Source organism: Balaenoptera borealis (genome assembly GCF_965194805.1).
Source record: "Balaenoptera borealis genome assembly, chromosome: 2".
Classification (NCBI taxonomy): Eukaryota; Metazoa; Chordata; class Mammalia; order Artiodactyla; family Balaenopteridae; genus Balaenoptera; species Balaenoptera borealis.
Genome location: NC_138867.1, coordinates 124,330,276 through 124,353,863, shown reverse-complemented (window position 1 = coordinate 124,353,863; position 23,588 = coordinate 124,330,276). Strand labels below are relative to the sequence as shown.

Sequence of the window (23,588 nt, the reverse complement as noted above, 5' to 3'; positions counted from 1 at the left end):
TTTATGAGGCTAAGGAGCATTTAACAACTTTTTATATTATATCCATTGTGGAGTTAGCTGTTTTTCTTCTTTAAAAAGAGTAAATTAGACAGCTAGTTTTGCTTTTTAAAAAGAACTCTCATGATGATTTTAAAAGAACAAATGAGAATATTTTGACTTGATTATGATCACTCAGTATTTTGTATAAAGAACAAATAGGTCTTATGTTTATAAGAATTTTTTTTAGCTTTAATATATTCAATTAACCACCAATAATATTTTTTCAAGGATAATATCAATAGTTTATAAACAGTTTATTTGATTTTCACTAAATTTAGGTGACATTTTAGGATTTAGGATTTCCCCCAGAAATCTGCATTTATCAGATTTGTCTTGAGTCCAATTGTGTTTAAAGCTCAAGCCAACGGGGTCTTCCCTGGTGGCACAGTGATTAAGAATCCACATGCCAATGCAGGGGACATGGGTTCGAGCCCTGGTCTGGGAAGATCCCACATGCCGCGGAGCAACTAAACCCGTGTGCCAAAACTACTGAGCCTGTGTGCCACAACTGCTGAAGCCCATGTGCCTAGAGCCCATGCTCCACAATAAAGAGAAGCCACCGCAGCGAGAATCCTGAGCAGCAGCGCAACGAAGAGTAGCCCCCGCTCGCCGCAACTAGAGAGAAAGCCAACGCCCAGCAACGAAGACCTAATGCAGCCAAAAATAAATAAATAAATAAAACAAAAACCATAACAAAAAAAATCAAGCCAACAGCATTGCAAATTCTTTTATTCTTTCTGGAATGTCTTTTGATATTGTCTGTGCCATCTGTTTTCATATGAGGAAAAAATATTAGGTATTGATTGACAGACAAGAAAAACATTTCCATTTCTTGAAGGGTTTAGTATGGGGAAAGACCAACTCTGATAATCCTAAGGAACCTGAATTCTAACTTTTCAGGTCATGTAAAGAGATTTTATTGAGCTTCCTTATTTTGCTTTATACAGTTTGAGATTACTGGGCCTAGTTGAATGCTCTATTATAGATTCATTAAAGCAAATCATAGAACGTTAGAACTGAAATATTCCTTAGAGATCAGTAAGTGCAAATCATTGTTTATCTGCTAGGAACAGGCTGTATAGCAGAGTGGGTAAGGTTACATTCTCTGAAGCCAGGCTAGCTAAGTTAGATTTCCATTTCTTCCACTTGCTACTTGGGTGGTTTGGGCCAGTTACTCAGCCCATTTCTTCATCTGTAAAATGGAACTAGTAATTTACCTACTTTCTGGGCTTACTGTGAGATGATTAGATGAAACAATCTAAGAAAATCGTATATATAGCATAGTGCCTGGCAAGTGGTAGACCTTCAGAAATGTTACTGATGATGATGATGAGCCTTCAGTAAATGTTACTGAATACTACTACTTCTTCTACTACTACTACTACTACTACTATATCAGGATTAAGATATAAAGATTATATTAAGATTACTATGGGCCATAATCATGTCATATTTGTTTGGTTCTTTTGGGGCAACTGTTTTGTTTGTCCTCCATTAGATTCTTTTCTGCTCCCTCAATCTGCATAGGCTTAGTTATTCCCAAAGTCAAAGTAATCCTTCCTGGGGCCTAAAGCCTACTTATGTTTAACTTAGGCAAATTAAATGAAATGAGCTTGGCCAAAAAAAAGAAAGGTGAAAGGAAAATAATTTTACTATTTAAGTGATTGTGCCTATTTTATTAAATGAGCCTATGAACCTATACTTCCTTGGATTAAGTGTGAGTCGGGATTCATGGATTCTCTGTTCCCTCAGTCTCAATTCCTATGTGTCTCTCTTAAGAATAAATGTCTTGCTGGGCTGAATATATTTTTTATGTTTAAAGATATGTAAGTTTTGTATAAGGAAGCCTCTAAGCATAAGCCTATTACTTCACCAGGTGTGAAACTGAAAAAACAGCAACTAGTTGAAATGCTGAAGGAAAAATAAGCTGCATTGGGCTTATTGTTTTATGGGAGATGGTTACCTTCCTAAAGGATTTTAACTCTTTTTAAGTTGTAAAATGTAATGCACATAAACAAAAAGTGAACAACAATAAGAAATCTATAATATACACACAAATATATAAAATACATACAAAAAATGAACAATGAAACAGAATTTATCAACAAAGCAAAAACCTATGTAATCACCACCCTGTCACGGAATATCACAATGCCAGCACCTTGGAAGCCTGCCTTACGCCTCCTGCCATAAAGACAAGCTTATCGCCCAGTGTATGAACATTCTTTATACATGTTCCATGTGAGCTTTTAAAGAATGTTTATTCTGCAGTTGTGGAATTCTACATATGTGCATTAGGTCATACTTGCAGATTGAATTGTTCAAATCTGTATCCTACAGTTTTGTTTTCTTGGTGTACTCTTTGTTTTGGAGACATACTGAAATCTCTCATGACCCTGGATATACATATTTCTCCTTCTAGTTCAGACAATTTTTGTCTTATAAATTTTGATGCTGTGTGATTAGGTGCATATAAATGTAGATTCTACTATCTTTCTGGTAAATTGAACTTTTCTAATTAGGAAGTGTTTCTTTATTTTTTCCTAAAAGCTACTTTGTCTATCATTAGTATAATAACATCAGTCTTCTTTTGGTTAGTGTTCATGTAGAATATCGTTTTCCATTCTTTTGCTTTTAACCTTCTGTCACTTTATTTTCTTTTTACATTTTGACAAATTTTAAACCTACAGAAAAGTTAAAATAATTGGCTACTAAACATCCATATACCAGTCAACTGAGATTTGCCAGTTATTAACATTTTGCTCCATTTGCTTTCTCTCTCTTTGAACATACATTTTTAAAAATGAACTTTTTATTTTGGAATAGTTTTAGCTTTATAGAAAAGTTGTATCTAATGTATGGAGAGTTCTGGTAAACCCTTCACTCAGTTTCCCCTAATGTTATTATTTTATGTAACCTTGGTTCAGTTGTCAAAACTAAGTAATTAATACTGGTACGCTGCCGTTAACTAAAGGCTTCATTAGGATTTCACCAGTTTTTCTTTTTTTTAATATTATGTCTGTACTTGTATAAATTTTTATTTATTTATTTTTGGCTGTGTTGGGTCTTCATTGCTGCACGCAGGCTTTGTCTAGTTGGGGCTTGGAAGGGGCTACTCTTTGTTGCGGTGTGCGGACTTCTCATTGCAGTGGCTTCTCTTGCTGCAGAGCACGGGCTCTAGGCGCGCAGGATTCAGTAGTTGCAGCACGCAGGCTCTAGGGCGCAGGCTTCAGTAGTTGTGCATGGGCTTAGTTGCTCCGTGGCATGTGAGATCTTCCCAGACCAGGGATAGAATCCGTGTCCCCTGCATTGGCAGGCAGATTCTTAACCCCTGTGCCACCAGGGAAGTCCCACCAGTTTTTCCACTAATGTCTTTTTGCTATTACAGGATCCTATCCACGATACTGTCTTGCATTTAGAATATAGTTTTTAAAAATTTTGAACCATTTAACAGTAAGTTGCAGACACCATGACAATTCACCTTTCAATACTTTAGCATGTAACCTCTAAGAACTAGGACATTCTCTTGTATAATCAAAAAAAAAAAACCATATATATATCTTGCCAAAGAAATGTAACATTGGGCATATATTTTATATGCCCAGTGTAGTTTAGCAATAATATTAGGTATTTTTTTCAGGGTCTATTCAGAGATTAAGCATTACATTTTGTGGTCATGTCTCTTGATCTCCTTCACACTAGAACAGTTTCTCAGCTTTTCTTTTTCAGTCTTTCATCACAGTAACATTTTTGATGACTCCATGCCAGTTGCTAGTAAGTTTGCCTCACAATCTGGATTTGTCTGTTTTCTCATGGTTGGATTCAGATTTTAAAATCTTGGCAAGACTACTACAGGGTGATATTTCCCACTGCATCATGTATTGATGATTGTCAGGTTCATATATTGTTGGTGTGTTCCCATTACTGATGATACCAAGTGTGATCACTTGGTTAAAGTAGTATCTTCAGATTTCTCCATTGAAAAAGTAATCTTTCCCTTTTGTAATTAGTAAGTAGCCTGTAAGGTGATATTTTAAAATTTATGTGAATATCCTGTTTACCAGCAAACTTTCAGGAAATGGTAGCATTCATCGATCATCTTTCTGCCAGTAACTACACTGGTAGTTGTAATAAGGTGAATTCTTAATTTTATCATTTCTTCTACATGTATTAGGTATCATTCTTCTGTAAAGAAAAGGTTTCCCCTTTGCTTCCATGTTTTGCCTTTCACCATTCTTTACAAACCACTATGGACTGATGGGTTCTTTTTTTCATATATGCTATAATCTATTACCATTGTTATGCTTTGACTGCTCAGATTTTCTGGAGTTATCCAGTGGGAGCCCCGTTCAAGCTAGTTCCTGTGTCCTTTTGCTATCTCCCCATCAGTCTTGGAACATTTCTTTGCTTAATGGCACAACAAGCAGTTCCCTGTTCACTTTGTATTTTCCTGTCCCCAGAACAGGAATCAGTTTTTTCTCCAAGGACCTCTGCTTCATTTTAATGGAGAATAATATTAAGAAAGCAAGATCTGGGTGTTTTGTGTGCTCATTGCTACTAAGTTGTGGGGTTGTTTTAGGCTTTTCCAACAGGCAGAGCTAAGAAATGTGTATATATAAAAATCATAATTTTATCTAATACCACAATTCTTTCTTGCATTTTCCCTGAAAATATTTGTATCTTTCTTCTCACACAGTGAAAATTCTGGTTCCCAAGAACACCTCAGTATATTTACTCATTTGCTCTGTTAATAATTTCAGACTTGCCAATCCAGTGCTACTATGAACAACAGATTTACTAAGTAGAGTTCAATATATATTTTTTGAAAAACAAAAACATATTTGCAGTTCTTTGTGTCCTTAAGGTGTTTCTCACTAAGGGAAATAGTCAAAGCACTGTGTTTAAATGTTACTTGAATGAATTCCTTTTCATTTGTGGTTTTAATATAAAGTCACTTGTTTCTCTTTCTTATTCAATTTTATGGTTTTATTCCCTTTTTATTTATTTTTTGAATAAGTACTTACACTGTTTGAAAGTCAAAACTACATCCATTCAGAGAATTTTTACTCTCTCGCACCACATTCCCGTGTTCTATAGCTAACCATTTCGCTAGTTTCTAGATTATCTTTCCTGTGTCTCTTTTTCTAAAAATAAGCAAATATTTATTTATATGTACTTTACTTCCTCCTTTCTCATGTAAAAAGTAGATGTTATAGATAATTATTTTATACCTTTTTTAAGTTAACTTTATTTTTTGATAACTATATGTATGTATTTTTTTACTTTAGTTCATGGAGTTCTCTTTCTTTGTCCTTCTCCTTTTCCTCCCTTGCCCCCTTCTGTCCCTCCTCTTCACTCCTCTGTGTTATACTTTAGTAAAGGTGTACCGTAACTCATTCAATTAGTTTCCTATGGATGGGCATTTATCTAAGTTTCTGATATTTTATAGAATCTGTATAGAATTATATAGTGAGTAACTTTGTGAATATGTGGTTTCGTATTTGTGGAAGTGTATCTTAAGAATAAATTTATGGAAGTTGGCTTGTAGGTCCAAGGGTAAATGCATATATAGTTTTGTTAGCAGATAATCTGGGTAAAAAAGCATATTAGGCAGAGGGTACAGCAGGTGTAAAAGCTCTGAGGCAGGGGCGTATAGCTGGTGTGCTGAAGGGGTAACAAAGAGGCCACATGAAGAAACAGGTCTAGAGAGGACAAGTGACCTGTCCAGATCCTATACATCAGTGGCAGAGCTGTGTTAGAGCCCTGGCTTCCATAGCTCCAGTCCATCGCAGCATACTTATTAAACAAGGAATGCATGCATGGGAAACAAGAATGTATTTGACCAAGGCCAGCGATGTCAGGGCTGTTAGGTCAGAAGAGGGAGAAGTTTCTATGGACTTGAGTCAGATAAGACTTCACAGATGAGGTGCGACGTGAAGGATTATTAGGATTGGAGTAGCAGCTAGGAGAGCAGGGCCACATTCCAAGCTTTTGGAACCAGGTGTGGATAAGGGCTAGGAGGTGAAAGCAAATGCATGCCTTGTTTGGGAGATAATGCCAGGAATGGAATGTTTATCTTGGAGGAATGAGAGAGAAATTGGAAACAGGTAAGTAAATTGGGCCTTATTATAATAATTCTTGGATTCCAGGCAGAAATTCGAGTTGATTTAATTACCTAGAGAGTCACTGCAAATTTTTAGGTGGGAATGAGATGATATGTTCCTTCATGTCTTTTATAGTTTGTGGTAGTTTTGTCTTTCTGTTTTTCGCTTGAAAAATTCATTCAGTTAGTCATTCTGATGACTATTTACTAGATACTTATGTGCCTGGCTCAGGTAAGTTCTCAATGTTAGCTGATACTTTGTTATGCTGTTTTCTCTCCTTAATATCTTTGGACATAACTTCACATCTGTATTAGAAAATACTTAGATACCACCCAAGACTTAGAGCATCAATTAAGTTTTCTAACTGCTCACTGCTATCCTTAAAGCTTAATTGATTATGAGCTAGGGAACCCCCCCCCCCCCACACACATGAAAAACAAACAGGATAGGACATGATCCTTACTCCTAAAGGCTTAAGGAATGTGACAAAGGAGTAGTTAACTGCATTTTCACTTTGGAGGAGTAAGTGGTAATTTGTTGTATCCCTTGTTTTCCTTATACTGGAGTTAGGTCTAGAGCTGTGCTGTCCAATAATTTAGCCACTAACCACATGTGTCTGTAGACGACTTGAAATGTGAGTAGTCTGCATTGACGTGTGCTGTAAAAGCGTAGAATACACTTCAGATTTCAAAGGCTTATGACAAAGAGAACGTAAAATACCTCAATAATTTTATGTTGATTACATGCCGAAATAATATTTTGAATAAATTGGATTAAATAAAATATATTAAAGTTAATTTCATCGGTTTCTTTTTACTTTTTAAAAAGTAGCTACTGGAAAATTTTAAATTGCATATATGACTCACATTTTATTTCTGTTGGACAGCATGGTCTACAGACAAAGAGATTTAGGTTAAACATTACTTCCTGTTGTACCATATCAAGAGATATGTAATATCAGTTTGTCCCACTCTTAGTGATGCTAAATTTGATAATTTCTCAAACTCTTCCTTTTAAAGATACGTTTTGATCACTTGCAGAACTTTCCATTATAAAGATACATATTTTTAATCACTTTCAGAGTTTTTGTTGTAAAGATACATTTAAAAAAACACTCTCAGGACTTTCCATTGTAAAGATACATTTTGAGTGTTTCTCCAGAGTTAAGATTCGTTATTTCTTTTATAATTAGAAATCTGTAGAGTGATGTTTTGGCACCTTGCAAATGTCCTGTTCCCAATTTTTTACCTAATGGTTTTATTACCCCCGATCCTTTCCTGAATAAATTACGTTGGAGACTGCAAAATGGTGATTTTCTAATGCCAAAATTATTACCAAACCAGATTTGGGTTTGCTTACCTGCTGCACAGCAAAGCCAAGCTACTGACACTGGGTTGTGGTGAAGGAAAGTGCAGCATTTATTTGCGGGGTGCCAAGCAAGGATAATGGACAGGCAGCTTATGCTCAAAAGACCGGAACTCCCTGATGGCTTTCAAGTACGAGTTTTTAAAGGCAACATTTGGGGTGAGGGTTGTAGCTCCTGGACTTTCTTCTGATTGGTTGGTTGGTGGTGAGGTAACAGGCTAATGTTTTGGGAATCTTAATCATCAACTTTCTGGTTCCAGCTAGTCTGAGGTTTCTGTGCTTATGGTCAGCAGATCGTCACCATCTTCTACCAGGTTGGGGGTCTTAGTTTCTGCAGAACAACTCGAAGATATGCATCAGATTGTGTGTATACCCCTTTAGGAAGAGCTCGGCCTCTGTTTTATCGCTGAACTATTTGCTTTTCCTTTATTGTTGCATTCCCTCACTTCCCTAATTAGTAAATTGCCTTAGTCTTAGCCCTTTAGAACTTAGGGGGAAGGCCTAGGAGACTAAAACCATTTTCTACAAATAAGAAACAGGGAACATGGAGGGACTTCTGTACCTGAGAGGGCCCTGCAAGGTCCTGCTCGATTTCAATCTCCCCTTTTCTTTGATACTACTCAGTCCTGAGGGGAAGAGGGGCTGGACAAGAAAGAGAAAGTTTTGAATAGAGTGGTTAATCAGAAACTCGGCAGGGGACTCTGTTTCAGGGGACTGGGTTTCAGTTACCGTTTCTTTTCCATAAATAGTTGTCATTCTTCTATAAAGAAGAACATTTCTTTTTCTTCTTTCTCTTTTTCATTTATTTTTAGGTGAAAGAGCTGTGTGTCATGTGGATTGGTCACTTCATACAATAGATGTTTGATTAGAAAAGTTGGCACAAATGAAATTTTAAAATACGGAATCAGCTTATATGTGCAATGGTTGCTCATTCTTCAAAGGAATCGTACTGTAAATCTTTTTGCAAAGCTAGTAATCACTTAACTTCTGTTATTCTTATAAACTTGAATGTTCATATATAGCACATTTAGTCAACAAATTATTGAGTGCTTATTCACAGTGTTTCAAACACTGTGTTAAGCACTTGGAATAGAGTGGTAAGCAGAAGAAACATGGCTGTCCTCCATGTAGGCTGCATCCTTACAGTTAAGAAGACAATGAGAGTTGTCCAGAACCTAGTGAGTGAAGGCAATTAGGAAGCTGTATCTGAAGGATCTTGATTTGGGAGGTATTATAGAGGCTTTTGCTAACAACCCTGTTCAAGTAAATGCTTTGAAGTTCAGAACCCTAAACAATCATTCTCTATGGGTCTGATGAGAATATATAGTAGAGTTGGCAATTTCCGCCTGTTGTCTTTCTAGTATAAATAACGTTGAATTTTTATTGCAGACCCCTCCCCTCAGTGTGCAATTTTCTCTAATTTTTTTCCTCTAGAAACATTTTCCTAGTGCTTCTGGTGTCCGTGCCTCTATAAGACATGCTCTAGAGGCATACTTCAGAGGTTCCTAGGACCCTGAAGATTCAGAGCAGTAGGGAGGCGATCACCAGCCAAGCCCTGCTTTGTTCACCAGATTCCATTTGGGCTGTGTAGGGAAGAAGCAGCACCACTTTCCCGGCATGCTCGGTGAAGTCCATGGAAGAGTAGGAGATTTCTAGAAGTTGTAAAAAATCCTTAGAGACGTGGGGCAACTTAGCATAGCTTAAACTTTAGGAAACCATCTTTTATTAGGTGGTTTCAAGCACGATATCTGTGCTGAAAGACCTTTCTTTTTTTTCAGGTTTCAGGTCTCTGTTTTCAGGTTATTTGTGGGACTCATACCCTCTTGCTGAATTGGACCAGTGACCCTGGGGATGATGAGAGGTCCCCACTACTTCTCAGTTACAAGGCATGGCGGAAATCTGTAGCCTTTTGAGTCCCCTAAGGAAAGGTCAAGTGACACTTAGCTAGATAAATGTTTGCTAGAGTTATCTCTTAAAGCAAAGGGATTTTTTCCACCAAAGAGAAGTTTTCTTTTTATTTAACTTACACTATATCTTCAGCAGTATCTCCCTTCAGGTTAGTAAGACGGACATGCCCACTGTTAACAGTGTACCTGTCTTTAAAGAAATAAGATGTCTGCCAGTTACACTGCTATGACCTCAGGTTCCAGAATATCAAGGCAACATTCTTTAGATGTTTCATTTTGGATTGAACCTAAGTTTAGAATCAGTCAGCATATTGTTGAAGGGAAAAGGATATCCCAAGTGACAAGAAAATACCTGTTAGCTATGAATTGGTTTGGAAATTACTTCTCTAAGTTTCCTGAGGATATTTCCTTTCTCAACACACACTCACCTCTGTTGCTTTCACTCATATCATCTGAAGATGAAGAACATTTTATTTCCAACTTGAGGTAGGGAGTAGGGTGATTTTACCCCCAGCTTTTGCTCTTTGGTTGGAATATCAAATCAATCTCTTCTTATAAGGAGCCAGGAAAAAGAAAACTGGGCTCAGGAAGAAAGCTGCTATCATTTCCCGTGTGTACTTGAAAAGGAGGCAACTGATTATTTCCTTCTAGCCTTGCTTGGCTGGTGAAAAGAGAAGAGCTGGCTTGGATGGAAAGGTGTCTCTTTATCCTTAACTGAAAATGTTGCACCCTGACCAAGTGAAACTTTATTTCTGGTGGCTGCCATTAATTTCCACCCTTTTGAAATCAAAACTCAAAGAGTTTTGACTTCAGTTAAGGGTTTGAAATGGTTAATCATGGAGACCTCAGTGGAAGGCAGAACAAACTCTTAGTACTGCAAGTTTCATTAAGGTAGAGGGTGACATGAAACCCCCCAGGCTGAAGCACCAGGTGTGTGGGGACATGCAGTGGGGAATGTGTTTAGCTGCTGGAAGAGGTGAAGGTTAGAGTAAGGCTGAAAAGGGGGAAGGCTGTGTGTCTCATCTGTCTCAACTCTGTTGTTTGGTAGGAGCTGATAACTTGAATGACTGCAGTCAGTCTTCTGCCTCCCACCAGTTGAAGCCTCTCTCTGCTTCTCTCGTTTATGGTGACCAACCCTCTTGGTTTGCCTGAGACTGTCCTGATTTTAACACTGAAAGTTTTCCATCCTGGAAAAACCCTTAGGCCAGGGCAAACTGGGATGATTAGTCACCCTGATTGAATTTTAAGGTATTTGGGTAGCACATATGACAACTGAGAAACTCCCCCCAGTCTCCTCCCTCTGTTCTTTGTTTCTCAGAAGAGTGTTCAGGATGCCCTAGGGTATGTGCAAGATCCTTAATTTAAATAATAACAGTAGCTGCCATCAACTGCATGCCTACTATATGCCAAGTACATAATCTTGTTTAATCCTCAGGACGACTATGGAGGTACGATGGTTTAAATACAATTTTATGGAAGAGGAGACCAGAGCTGAGGGCTGGGACAAGTTGTATTTTACAGGGTCAAACAACTAGAATGCAGCTGAGCCACATTTGTACTTTAGTGTGCCTGAATCGAAGCTCTGTCCTCTTTACACTAAATGAAGAACTTGCTGAATTTGATGGCAAATGCATAGCTACTCTGGTTTAGAAACTGTGTGACCATCAGCTTCACCCACTGCTTCCAAACTCATTCCTATTAGTGGTAGTGTAAGATTCTATCTATCTAGAGTAATATACAGAGCTAAAAGCTATGTAGGAAGCTGCAATAGCTACTTTAGTCTGACACCTGTAGCAGCCCCTGAGTAATTATTCAGTTCTTAAAGGAACTACTAAGTGCCTGGCACATAGCAGGTACTCGGTGAAGGGTAGCTATGCTTCTTATTTTAATTTTGACACATGAGCTATAATCTTGAACTGAAATGTTTTAGCTAATGAATGTCAATTCAAACATTTTAATATAAAAATCACCAAAGATTCAGAGTATTAAGGAAAGAAAATAATACAGTTCTTGAGTTCAAAATTAGGCAAACACACACACAAAAACCCCTTTTTTTTTCCACCAAGGAAAAGCTACCCTCTTAGTTATTTGATTTGCAATAGCTAGAGGACAGGCTTCCTTGCCATAATAGGTGTTACACATATAATGGTGAGATAGAAGCAGAAAATTCTCTTCTAGGGCTCCGAGCTATAAATGCGTTTCAGGGGAAAGTCTAACCTAGGGGCTCAGCCCTAAGAAACTCCTTTACTAAAATTGTTGGAAACTCTTAGTGCAATAATGGAAGTCCCAACTTGCAGGGATCACGTTGAGAGGTAAATGCCCTGGGTTTTGTGGAGGCATGCAAGAAGATTTTAGGCTACTCTCAATAAAAACTCTTGATGTTTTTATGTAATCAATTCACACCTGAGAGTTGTGCCTTTACTAGAGAATGAAACATGGTTAAGGTCACATAATCTGTAGCTAGATTTGAGGAGGACTCAAATATAATGGAAGAGATGTGTGAATTGAGTTTAACCCAATTCAACAGTTGTTGTGCACGCACTAGTTTTCAAGGAGTGCACTGGATTCTGGGGATACAGGGAGAAGCAGCAGGTGCCCCCTGACCTCAAGGAGTTCACATGGAAGTAGAGGAGATAAGATATGTATAGAGGTAGTTTCTTCAGGACCAATCTGAAGTCTTCATAGGTGTCTTAGTCTGCTCGGAATTTCATAACAAAATACCACAGACTGTGTAGCTTACAGAACAGATACTTATTTTCTCACAGTTCTGGAGGCTGGAAGTCCAAAATCAGGGTGCCATCATGGTCCGTCCGGTTCTGGTGAGGACTCTTCTTGGTTTGCAGCCTTCTCTCTGAGTGCTTACATGGCCTTTCCCTTCTTATAAGGCCAGCAGTCCTATCGGACCAGGGTCCTACCCCTATTCTTTATTTAACCTTAATTATCTCCTTGAAGCCCTACCTCCAAATACAGTCACATTGGGAGCTAGATCTTCAACATATGAATTCGGGGAGACACAATTCAATCCATAGCAGTAAGCTTTAGCCCACATGATAGCAAATATATTAACATGTACCCATACCTATGTTATATAATGCCGAATGGATAAAAGGGTGGGGATGTTTCACAGCTCTACTTTGACACTTCTAGATAGGTCACTCCCAACTCCACTCGCTCTTCCAAGCTCTTGTGCAGCATTCCCGGCTGTTGGCTGGGATGCCCCTCATGTCTCACTGACACTGTAGATTGGCTGTGCTCCCAGCATCCTCTTCCCTTCTGCCTTACCTCCTATTCTATTTTCCTTGCCATCTCTGTTACACTGACGTCACCACCTATCTGGTAGGAGACGCAGAAGCCACTGCAGGGATCATCAGTGGTCTCCAAGTCCACCTGTACCAGGTTTCAGGCTGTTATCAGGATGACTACGTGGGCGTTGCCTGGGAATTTTATTATGAACACTGATTTCTATACCTCATCCCTGGAGTCCTGTACAGTGGTCTGGGGTGAGGCTTGGGAATGCGTTTTTTTAACAAGCTAATGTGCTGTCAGGTTTGGGAGGGTGTGGGTGGTATTGGTGGAATGAAAAAGAGATGTGATCTTAATAACAAGAACAGTGCTCCCCATATTATGATAACTTGCAATCCCATTGGATTTAATGTCCCAAATCAGAGGTTCTCAAAGGGCAGCTGGAAAAAAAAAAAAAAAAAAAAAAGGGCAGCTGTTTCCAAGATGCCCCCAGGGTGTTGCCTTCAGGATGCTCAGGAGTATTCTACTCTGGCCTCTAGGTTTTGTGTCCCAGGTGCAGAACCTTGGTGACTATTACCGTAACAACAGCTGTTACAGGAAGAAATTCTGCTGTCTTTTTATTTTCTCTCAAGTATGAGGCAAGCTCTTTATTTCCTCATAACACATCAGAGACCAGGTGCAAAACTCTTAATGAAGTTTGCTAAAAGGGTAGCCCCAAACAGAGTAACTGCTACTATGTACAGGCTCAGACTCATTCTCATTCTCTGGCCCCTCTATCCCACTCTTGACCTGCCCCTTCCATGAGGCTAGATAACAGCTTGCCCTTCACTATAGGACTCACTCCAGGTATCCCCATGGTAGGCATTCAGGCAAAACTAACTTTCAGCCCCAGAAAGAGAAGGAAGTTTTTTTCTCACCTCACTTTTGAAGCCCATCCCCTGGTCCTGTATTTCTATTTCAGAATGACTGAGTGGAATATCTATGCCCTTCAGGGAAAATCAAACCAGAGTTGTACTCTGTGGCTGCACGAGGACAACAATATAGTAGTTTGATATCAAGATATATTCTGAAGTCTGGGTTATTCATTTAAATGATACTACCTGTCCCACTTCAGTAGCCTCGTCCAGATTTAGATGTACCATTCAGTCCAATTCCTTATTAGTCTTTTCAACAAAGTTTCAAAATCCTTGCATACAGCCTCACTCAGGGTCACATTGTTACACATGCTGTGTGCACAATAAACAAATTATCTGTCTTTCAGTCCACATAATAACCCTGTGAGGTAGTTTTTTCATCTTAAATTTGAACAAACAAAACAGAGAGGTTAAGCCACTTAACCAAGGTCAGGCTTCCAGGAAGTGACATGCTGGGGCTTGAACTGAGGACTCTTGGTTCCAAATTTGTGAATTTATTATTAAACACTGAGAAACACTGAGGAAGTAGACTGGACATTGAGTCCGAGTGACAGAACTTGGAATAATAATGCCACTAATAGAAATGGGGCAAAAAATCAGAGGAGGAGGTATGATGGAGGAGGAGGGACGGAGATGGTGAAGTCAGCTTGGGCTATGAAATAAGAGCCACTGGGCATCACTGGGTCCCTATCTCTTTATCACTCTGTCTTGGCTTGATGATTATCCTTCTGAACAATCTTCTTTGTTTCCAAGTTAATCACCATCCTTGACTCTCCAGGAGCCATGCACCAGCCCAGGCTGTGGTGAAGCAGCCTGTCCGGGGAGCCAGTGGCAGGACCACAATCATGATCGTCCAGACTGGTGGGGACTGGAGCACCGGCCTCTTCAGTGTCTGCAGAGATAGGAGAATTTGTATGTTTTTTCTCTTCCTTTAAGTTCTCCTTTACTATTTTTTTTCCTAAGACACCAGTGGGTAGAAAAGCTGCATCAGGCACAAGGACAGAAATTAGATGGTTTCAGACTAACTGGATTAATGTTCTAGTGACTCAGATATACTCCTTGACAGGAAGGATCTTGCTTTTCAGGGATGTGGATGTTTTTATAAAATAAGTGGTGACTTCAAATATCTTTTTAAATGACAAAATCCATTGTACGTAAAGATGCACAAAATGGGCTCCCTTATCTGCAGCTGATGGAGTATAAATTGGTACAAGCTTCCCAGTGAATGGTTAGTAACACCTATAAGAAGGACCTCAAGTGTTATGTAGCCTTCGACCCAGTAATTACAGTTTTAGGCATTTAGTCGAAGGAAATAAATCATGTACAAAGATTTAGCAGCATCATTAAATTTTGCAGCATTGGTTATTGTAGCAACAATCTAGAACAACCTAAATGTTCAGTGGGGACTTCAATACAATGAATTATTATACAGCCATGAAAAGTCATGTTGTAGAGTAATACTTCCTGAGATGGAAAAATGTTGGGATACAATTTTAAGTTAAAGAATCAGATTGTAAAACCATGTACATTTGACATTAATTTGGGGGAATATTTAGAAAAATATCTGGAAGGATATAAATACAAATGTTTACAGCAAGTGTCTCCAGATGGTACGCTAATGAATAATTTTTCTTTTTGCTTATCTCTAGTATTTCTGTGAAGAAAGTGTAGTACTTTCCTCACAGAATAGTGAGGAAGACCAGTCATTGAATAAGACCAATCATAAAAAGAAGCTCCCTTTTTTTAAAATAAATTAATTTTTATTGGAGTATAGTTGTTTTACAATGTTGTGTCCATTTCTGCTGTACAGCAAAGTGAATCAGCTATATGTGTACATGTATCCCCTCTTTTCTGGATTTCCTTTCCGTTTAGGTCACTGCAGGGCATTGAGTAGAGTTCCCCATGCTATACAGTAGGTTCTCATTAGTTATCTATTTTATACATAGTATCAATAGTATATATATGTCAATCCCAGTCTCCCAATTCATCCCTTCCCCCCTCCCCGCCTTGTATCCATACGTCCATTCTCTATGTCTGTGTCTCTCTATTTCTGCTTTGCAAATAAATTCATCTGTATCGTTTTTCTAGATTCCACATATAAGCGATGTTGTATGATATTTGTTTTTCTGACTTCACTCTGTATGAGTCTCTAGGTCTATGCACATCTCTGCAAATTGCACAATTTTCATTCCTTTTTATGGCTGAGTAATATTCCAATGTATATATGTACCACATCTTCTTTATCCATTCTTCTGTTGATGGACATTTAGGTTGAATAGCTCCCTTTGTTGATTGAAATCTTTTCAGACACTGGTTTAGGTGTAAAGAAGTACCAACAACACTGTCCTCTAACTGCATGATTTTCCGCTGGGTTTGAAGTTCAAAGCACATTGATTCTATTTTTACCTTAGGACATTCTGACCCATCTCTGGTACCACACGTCAGTATCCTTTTCCAGGACCTGATGTTCTTGCCCTAGGGAGTAACTTGGTCACAGAATCTTTTTTTTTTTTTTGGCGGGGGGGAGTGGGGGGCTGTCCTTTTTGATGGATGAGGGCCAGTCTCTTAAGTTCAACAGACTCTGGATCTGCTATTTTTGAAGAATATGGCTTCTCCACCCTTTAGAGGGTCTGGCAAGACCTGAATTTATCCTAAAGCCTCACAAGATGGATCAACCAGAGAGCTCTGAGCTGCTACCTGATCCACGTCCTTATTCAGCTGAGTCTTGCTGAGGCAAAAACTCTAACAAAATTTTTTTGGTGCTCTGATCATCCAAGCCTGAGCCTTCACTGTCTGCCTGGGCCTCACAGAGAAGAGACCACCCAGCACCAAACACTACCCTCCATTGCTGTCCCTTTGACCATCTGACCCAGAGCTCAGCAGATTTCTTCCTGCCACAGCTACCCATGTGTACTTCTGACCCGACAGTTATGGCAGCTGTTCTCTGAATCACTCAGGATTCTTCCTGGTTCTTGTCTACATTCTCTGACTTTGGTTGTCACCCAGTACTGTGGTACAGAGAAGGCAGAATAGCTACGTGGAGATGTGGAGACCCAGCCCCAGTTTGGGAAGTGGACCATTTTCTTTTCATAGCTTATAGTTTGTGGTTGGAGGGGTGAGGGTATCAATGCATTTCTAAGTCGAGCAAAGCCTGGAACATAATGTAGTTGTTAGGAGAGCACATTTGTATTGGATATAGACCTTGCCTGAATCTTAACTCTGCCTCTTACTGGCCATTTGACCTTGAACAATTCTCAGGGCCTTCATTTTTCCACCTCTGAAATGGGGGTAAATAAAGGTGCCCACCTTAAAGACTGTCAAGATTAAAGCAGATAATGCATAGAACCCACTCTAGAACACTGGTTTGGAACATAACTGGATCAGAGATTTTTTTGGTTGCATGCTACATTGGGTTAAATAGTGTCCCCTCAAATTCATGTCCACCTGGAGCCTCTGAATGTGACCTTATTTAGAAATAGGTTCTTTGCATTGTTGTCAAGTTACAAAGAGGTTATAGTGGATTAGGGTGGGCCCTAAGCCAGTGGCTGGTGTTCTTGTAAGAAGAGGGAAATTTGGACACACACACAGAAAAGATTGCAATGTGAAGACAGGCACAAATTAGAATAATGCATCTATAAGCCATGGAATGCCAAGGATTGCCAGCAACCACCAAAAATTTGGAGAGAGGCATGGAACAGACTTTCCCCCGGAGCTTCCAGAAGGACCAACCCTGCCAACATGCCAATTTCAGACTTCTAGCCTACAGAATTCTCCAACGAGAGAATACTTTCTATTGTTTTAAGATGTCCAGTTTGTGGTATTTTTTTATGTCAGCCCTAGGAAATTAATACGTGAGCAAACATAGGATTTCATTAGAAGGTTATGGGGTAGCTCACAAAATCAGGAAATCAACTAAAAGCTAAGCTTAGGAGGGACAAGATGCATTATCAGGAGATAGCTGAAAGTCTGGTCAACTCCAAACATTTTAATCCTTTTGCTTTCCTGTCTGAGAATTGCTGTTTCAGCAATGGAGCCCAATCTGACTAGCCTAGGTCATTCATGCCTGCTGCTTGACTAGGCCAGAGCATTTTGAATGCCAGTTCTCTTATTTCCCACAGTAGGGAAGGGATAAATTCCTAAATTTACTATTGGAGTGTGTCACTATGAAAATTCCAACAAATATACAATAATGCACTTAGTAAATCTTAGGTATTAATGTTATTGTTGTTTTAAATTTTTATTTTCCAGAATGTTGAGAGCAAAGAGTAGAATCAGGAGACTTAGATTGGTTGCTGCCCAATCCCAAGAGTACCTAAAAAGTTGACCAAAGAAAGGACCACATGCCACCCCCTCAGCCTTAAACATTGTTTCACTGCTTAGTTCTGCGCTCCACCCCCATCAGTGTTCAGGAGACCGACCACACGGGTCTTCTGGGTCCCTGCTGGTCCATTGGAGAGCCCATTCTAGGGGCAAGAAGGAATGACATGTGGAGAATACAATATTCTTTACAGCTGGACGTGATCTGTGGAGGAGAGGCAATGGATATACAGTACCGGGTGATCTTGAATGTACCGTGTCCTAATTGTTGTTCCCCGGGTGGGCCTCCATTTTGTGACTGCTCATAGTATCTCTAAGCTAATGGTCTCACAAGAAAAAATTTATAGGCAGTGTCAATTTATACTCTGGTGATCTGCACCATGATTCCCAGGATGCAGCTGGAGTATGAGTGCTATAAGTCTTGGGTTTTTTTCCTTCCTTGTTTAAAAGGGCTACTTCATCCACAAAGTTTTATTTTAAGCAAATCACTGTGACAATAGTTGTGACAAATTTGGAAACAAAAGGGACATCTTCTTTCCATGACTTTGTTTCACGTCAGATTCCCATCTTGGGATAGTTTACCATTAAATGTTGAGAATTACTGCTACAATTTGTCATCCATTAAGCAAAGGGTACATTATGAAGAGTGATAGTTTCCATTTATTTTTGACATTTTGCTTCTTCATTTAATTGCACTTCTGTTTTTTTAAACTGCCTCCCTCTTCCCACCTCTGTGCTTTCATCTGAATTCACACTTCCCTGGGATGAGAAAATGGGTGCTTTTGTGTCCTTTGAGGATGTGGTTTCTGAAAGCTCAGATGTGAAGCTGAAGCCGAGGTGAAATAAGTGGCTGTGAAATGGCCTTGTGGGTGAAAGGCTGGCTGTTCCAGCTGGGGATGTTTGTGATGTTGCCCCAGAGCAGGTTTATGTGGAAGGTGTAATCAACACTGGTTTGTAATTCAGCCAGCATTTACTGAGTTCTTACCTATGTATGGTCATGTGATAGGTGCTACAGATATAATAGTGACTAAGACAGAGACTGTCTCTGAGAGGAGATAGGCAATAAGCAAATAGGCAAAATAATTGCAGTGGTGCTGAGTACCGTGGAGGAAATAAACAAGGTGTTTTGAAAGGAGATTACAGGGGGCAAAGGATGGCCTCTCTGAGGAACTGACTTAAGCTGATACCTGAGAGATGGGAAAGAACCAGCCACTAAAATCACCTTTCCTGTGGAGGCACCACAAGCACCAGGCAGTAAAGAGCTTTGTGTGGACGAGGAGCCATCAGAGGCCCAACGTGGGTAGGGTGAAGCAGTCCAAGAATTTCTTTGGTTTTCTGGAAGAGGAAGGAGGCATGAAAAGGCCTCAGACTGGGATTCGTGTCCTTGAACTGTATCTTGGGTAAACTGTACACTGTACACTGTACACTGCAGTCTGAAGGCAGGGACCACGGGTCCTGCTAACTGGTCTTGCCCAGCGAAGCACCTGGCAAATAGAAGGCACTTGTGAATATTTCCTGAACGACACATCTATGAATGAATTTTAACCTGTATTCTCACTTGCTTCCTTCTTTCCTGCACTTCATTGAAACAATCATAAAGACTTAGATTCAGAAGGGATATTGGGGTCAGCTGGTCTGGCCCCTCACCAGTTTGTCTAAGTCCCCTCTAGCAAGCCTTGTCTTTCTGAACATTTCCGGGGAGGAGGGCTCCTCTCCCTTGGAGCCAGCTCAGTGCTTTAAAAAAAAAAAAAAAAGATTTTTAATAGGTTACCAGGTACATGATGCAAAATTCAAAAGTACCTACCCCTTAGGTATATGAAAAGCAGCAACTCCATCCCTGCTCTCCTGCCCTGCCCAGTTCTCCTCAGAGGCCACCACTCTTACCTGAGCCCCAATATAGTCTATATACTGATAAATATATTAAAAATTTTAATGAAAATAGATTAATCTTTTTATTATAAAAGTATCATATAATCATGGTAAAAAAGAAAAATGCAAAAGGCTATAAAAGAAGAAAGCAGTATCCTGTAATCCCAGCTGTCGGAGATATACATTGTTAATATTTTGGCATCTATTCCAGATTTTTTCTGTATATGTGGTATATATAATTGACAAAAATAATAGAATTGTAAACACACAGTTCTGCAACTTTGTTTTGTTTTAATTTAACAATATAGGTGATCAGACCATATCAGCACTTCTGAAGCTAATATTTTAAATTGCTGCATAGATTCCATTGTATGAATGTACCATAATTTATTTATCTAAAAATTCTTATTAGTGGATCTTTACGTGGTTTCCAGACTTTTTGATATTCAAACCAATGCTTTGTGAGTATTCTTGTATAGGTGCCATTTTGTATGTGCGTGAATTATCTGTTGGATAATTGCTGAGGGGTAAACTACTGGTCAGATAGTACGTACCTTTTAAAATCTTGATAGATGTTGCCAAATGGCTCTCCATTTAGAAGTTGTACTAATTTACGCTCCCACCCACAACGTATGAGCATGCCCCATTCCTTATTTATTTATTTATTTATATATTTATTTATATATTTATTTATTTATTTATTCTTGGCTGAGTTGGGTCTTCGTTGCTGCACGCGGGCTTTCTCTAGTTGCAGCGAGCAGGGGTTACTCTTCCTTGCGGTGCATGGGCTTCTCATTGCGGTGGCTTCTCTTGTTGCAGAGCACGGGCTCTAGGTGCGTGGGCGTCAGCAGTTGTGGCTCACGGGCTTTAGAGCGCAGGCTCCGTAGTTGTGGTGCACGGGCTTAGTTCCTCCGCAGCATGTGGGATCTTCCCCGACCAGGGCTCGAACCCATATCCCCTGCATTGGCAGGCAGATTCTTAACCACTGTGCCACCAGGGAAGCCCCCCATTCCTTTTTAAAGCATCTCTTATTGTTAGATTCTGCCTTTTTGTGATAATTAATCTGAAATGTGCCTTGCTGCAATTTCCACCCACCTTTCCTGCTTCTGCTCCTGGGGCTCCACACTGTGGTTTTGTGTAGCCTTCTTCTTTTTATCTCGACTCCCCCTGTGAGTTAGAGGGATGAATAATGAACCACATTCCATGCTTGAGGGTGGAGTTCATGTTAGAGAATAGGCCAGGAATGTTTAGGCTGTGGGAGCTGACATAACCACCAGGACTTTGGGGGTAAGAGGAAGAGGCTGAATTTATGGCATGGATCTCTCTTGAGCCTGAGCTGCTTTTTTAAAAAAAAAAGTACATACACATGCGCACACACATACTTGCATATATATATATATATATATATATATATTTTACTTCACAAATAACACATGAATATGTTCACTTTATTAAAGAAATGAAACATTACAGAAAAGGGAACCATGTCATTCTTTTTTATTAAATCAATTTGGAGTGTTTTCTTCCAGATATTTTTCTCTGTATTTACATATGCATCTATTAGTAACATATACTATTGCTTCATAACTTTTTAAACAAAGCGTAAATGGTATTATGCTGTAATATCATCATGCAATTTGATTTTTTTAACTCAAAATATGTCATAGAGATTTATCTCTGTTGGTACTTAATTGATCTTTCACTGCGTTCTTAATTATTCCCTAGTATGATCTGCAACATCATGGTTTATTTACACATTCGTCTATTAAGGTACGCTTGTTTTAAATTTGAAGCCACAAATAATTTTGCAGTGGATATCCTTGTACCGGCCTCTTTGTGTGCATGTGTAAGCATTACTCTAGGGTAGATGCTAACAAGTGGAGTTACTGAATCCCAGAGTATTTAAAGTTTTACGAGATTCAGCCAAGTTGAGTTCCAAAGTGACTGCGCCAATTTCCATCTCCATCAGTGTATGGAGCACCTATTTCTCTGTGGTGCCCCACAGCATTTGACATGCTCTAAAAACCTTAGAGTGTGGCCAGCCCTGAACCAAGATGGCGGAGTAGAAGGACGTGCTCTCACTCCCTCTTGTGAGAACACCAGAATCACAACTAGCTGCTGGACAATCATCGACAGGAAGACACTGGAACTCACCAAAAAAGATACCCCACATCCAAAGACAAAGGAGAAGCCACAATGAGATGGTAGGAGGGGCACAATCACAGTAAAATCAAATCCCATAACTGGTGGGTGGGTGACTCACAGAATGGAGAACGCTTGTACCACAGAAATCCACCCACTGGAGTGAAGGTTCTGAGCTCCATGTCAGGCTTCCCAACCTGGGGGTCTGGCAACGGGAGGAGGAATTCCTAGAGAATCAGACTTCAAAGGCTAGTGGGATTTGACTGCAGGATTTCGACAGGACTGGGGGAAACAGAGACTCCACTCTTGGAGGGCACACACAAAGTAGTGTGTGCATCGGGACCCAAGGGAAGGAGCAGTGACCCTATAGGAGACTGAACCAGACCAACCTGCTAGTGTTGGAGGGTCTCCTGCAGAGGCGGGTGTGGCTGTGGCTCACCGTGGGGAAAAGGACACGGACAGCAGAAGTTCTGGGAAGTACTCCTTGGTGTGAGCCCTCCCAGAGTCTGCCATTAGCCCCATGAAAGAGCCCAGGTAGGCTCCAGTGTTGGGTCGCCTCAGGCCAAACAACTAACAGGAAGGGAGCCCCGCCCCACCCATCAGCAGTCAAGCGGATTAAAGTTTTACTGAGCTCTGCCCACCAGAGCAACAGTCAGCTCTACCCACCACCAGTCCCTCCCATCAGGAAACTTGCACAAGCCTCTTAGGTAGCCTCAGCCACCAGAGGGCAGACAGCAGAAGCAAGAAGAACTACAATCCTGCAGCCAGTGGAACAAAAACCACATTCACAGAAAGATAGACAAGATGAAAAGGCAGAGGGCTATGTACCAGATGAAGGAACAAGATAAAACCCCAGAAAAACTACTAAATGAAGTGGAGATAGGCAACCTTCCAGAAAGAGAATTCAGAATAATGCTAGTGAAGATGATCCAGGACCTCGGAAAAAGAATGGAGGCAAAGATTGAGAAGATGCAAGAAATGTTTAAGAAAGAACTAGAAGAATTAAAGAACAAACAAACAGAGATGAACAATACAATAACTGAAATGAAAAATACACTAGAAGGAATCAATATCAGAATAACTGAGGCAGAAGAACAGATAAGTGACCTGGAAGACAGAATGGTGGAATTCACTGCTGCGGAACAGAATAAAGAAAAAAGAATGAAAACAAATGAAGACAGCCTGAGAGACCTCTGGGACAACATTAAACGCAACAACATTCGCATTATAGGGGTCCCAGAAGGAGAAGAGAGAGAGAAAGGACCTGAGAAAATATTTGAAGAGATTATAGTCAAAAACTTCCCTAACATGGGAAAGGAAATAGCCACCCAAGTCCAGGAAGCGCAGAGAGTCCCATACAGGATAAACCCAAGGAGAAACACGCCAAGACACATAGTAATCAAATTGGCAAAAAATAAAGACAAAGAAAAATTATTGAAAGTAGCAAGGGAAAAACGACAAATAACATACAAGGGAACTCCCATAAGGTTAACAGCTGATTTCTCAGCAGAAACTCTACAAGCCAGAAGGGAGTGGCATGATATACTTAAAGTGATGAAAGGGAAGAACCTATAACCAAGATTACTCTACCTGGCAAGGATCTCATTCAGATTCGATGGAGAAATCAAAAGCTTTACAGACAAGCAAAAGCTAAGAGAATTCAGCACCACCAAACCAGCTCTACAACA

The 23,588-nt window shown here is 39.8% G+C and overlaps 1 protein-coding gene across 1 annotated transcript in view; it reads left to right on the top strand.

Annotated features, from left to right (window-relative positions):
- The first annotated feature begins 893 nt into the window (after positions 1-893).
- The window catches only part of PLAC8L1 (PLAC8 like 1), a 32,353-nt gene continuing 9,658 nt past the window's right edge, over positions 894-23,588 (top strand). The window contains exons 1-2 of the mRNA XM_082382833.1: positions 894-9,901; positions 14,351-14,484. Of these exons, the coding sequence (XP_082238959.1) occupies positions 9,621-9,901; positions 14,351-14,484 (415 nt within the window). The 5' untranslated portion in view covers positions 894-9,620. The remainder of the gene's footprint in view (positions 9,902-14,350; positions 14,485-23,588) is intronic.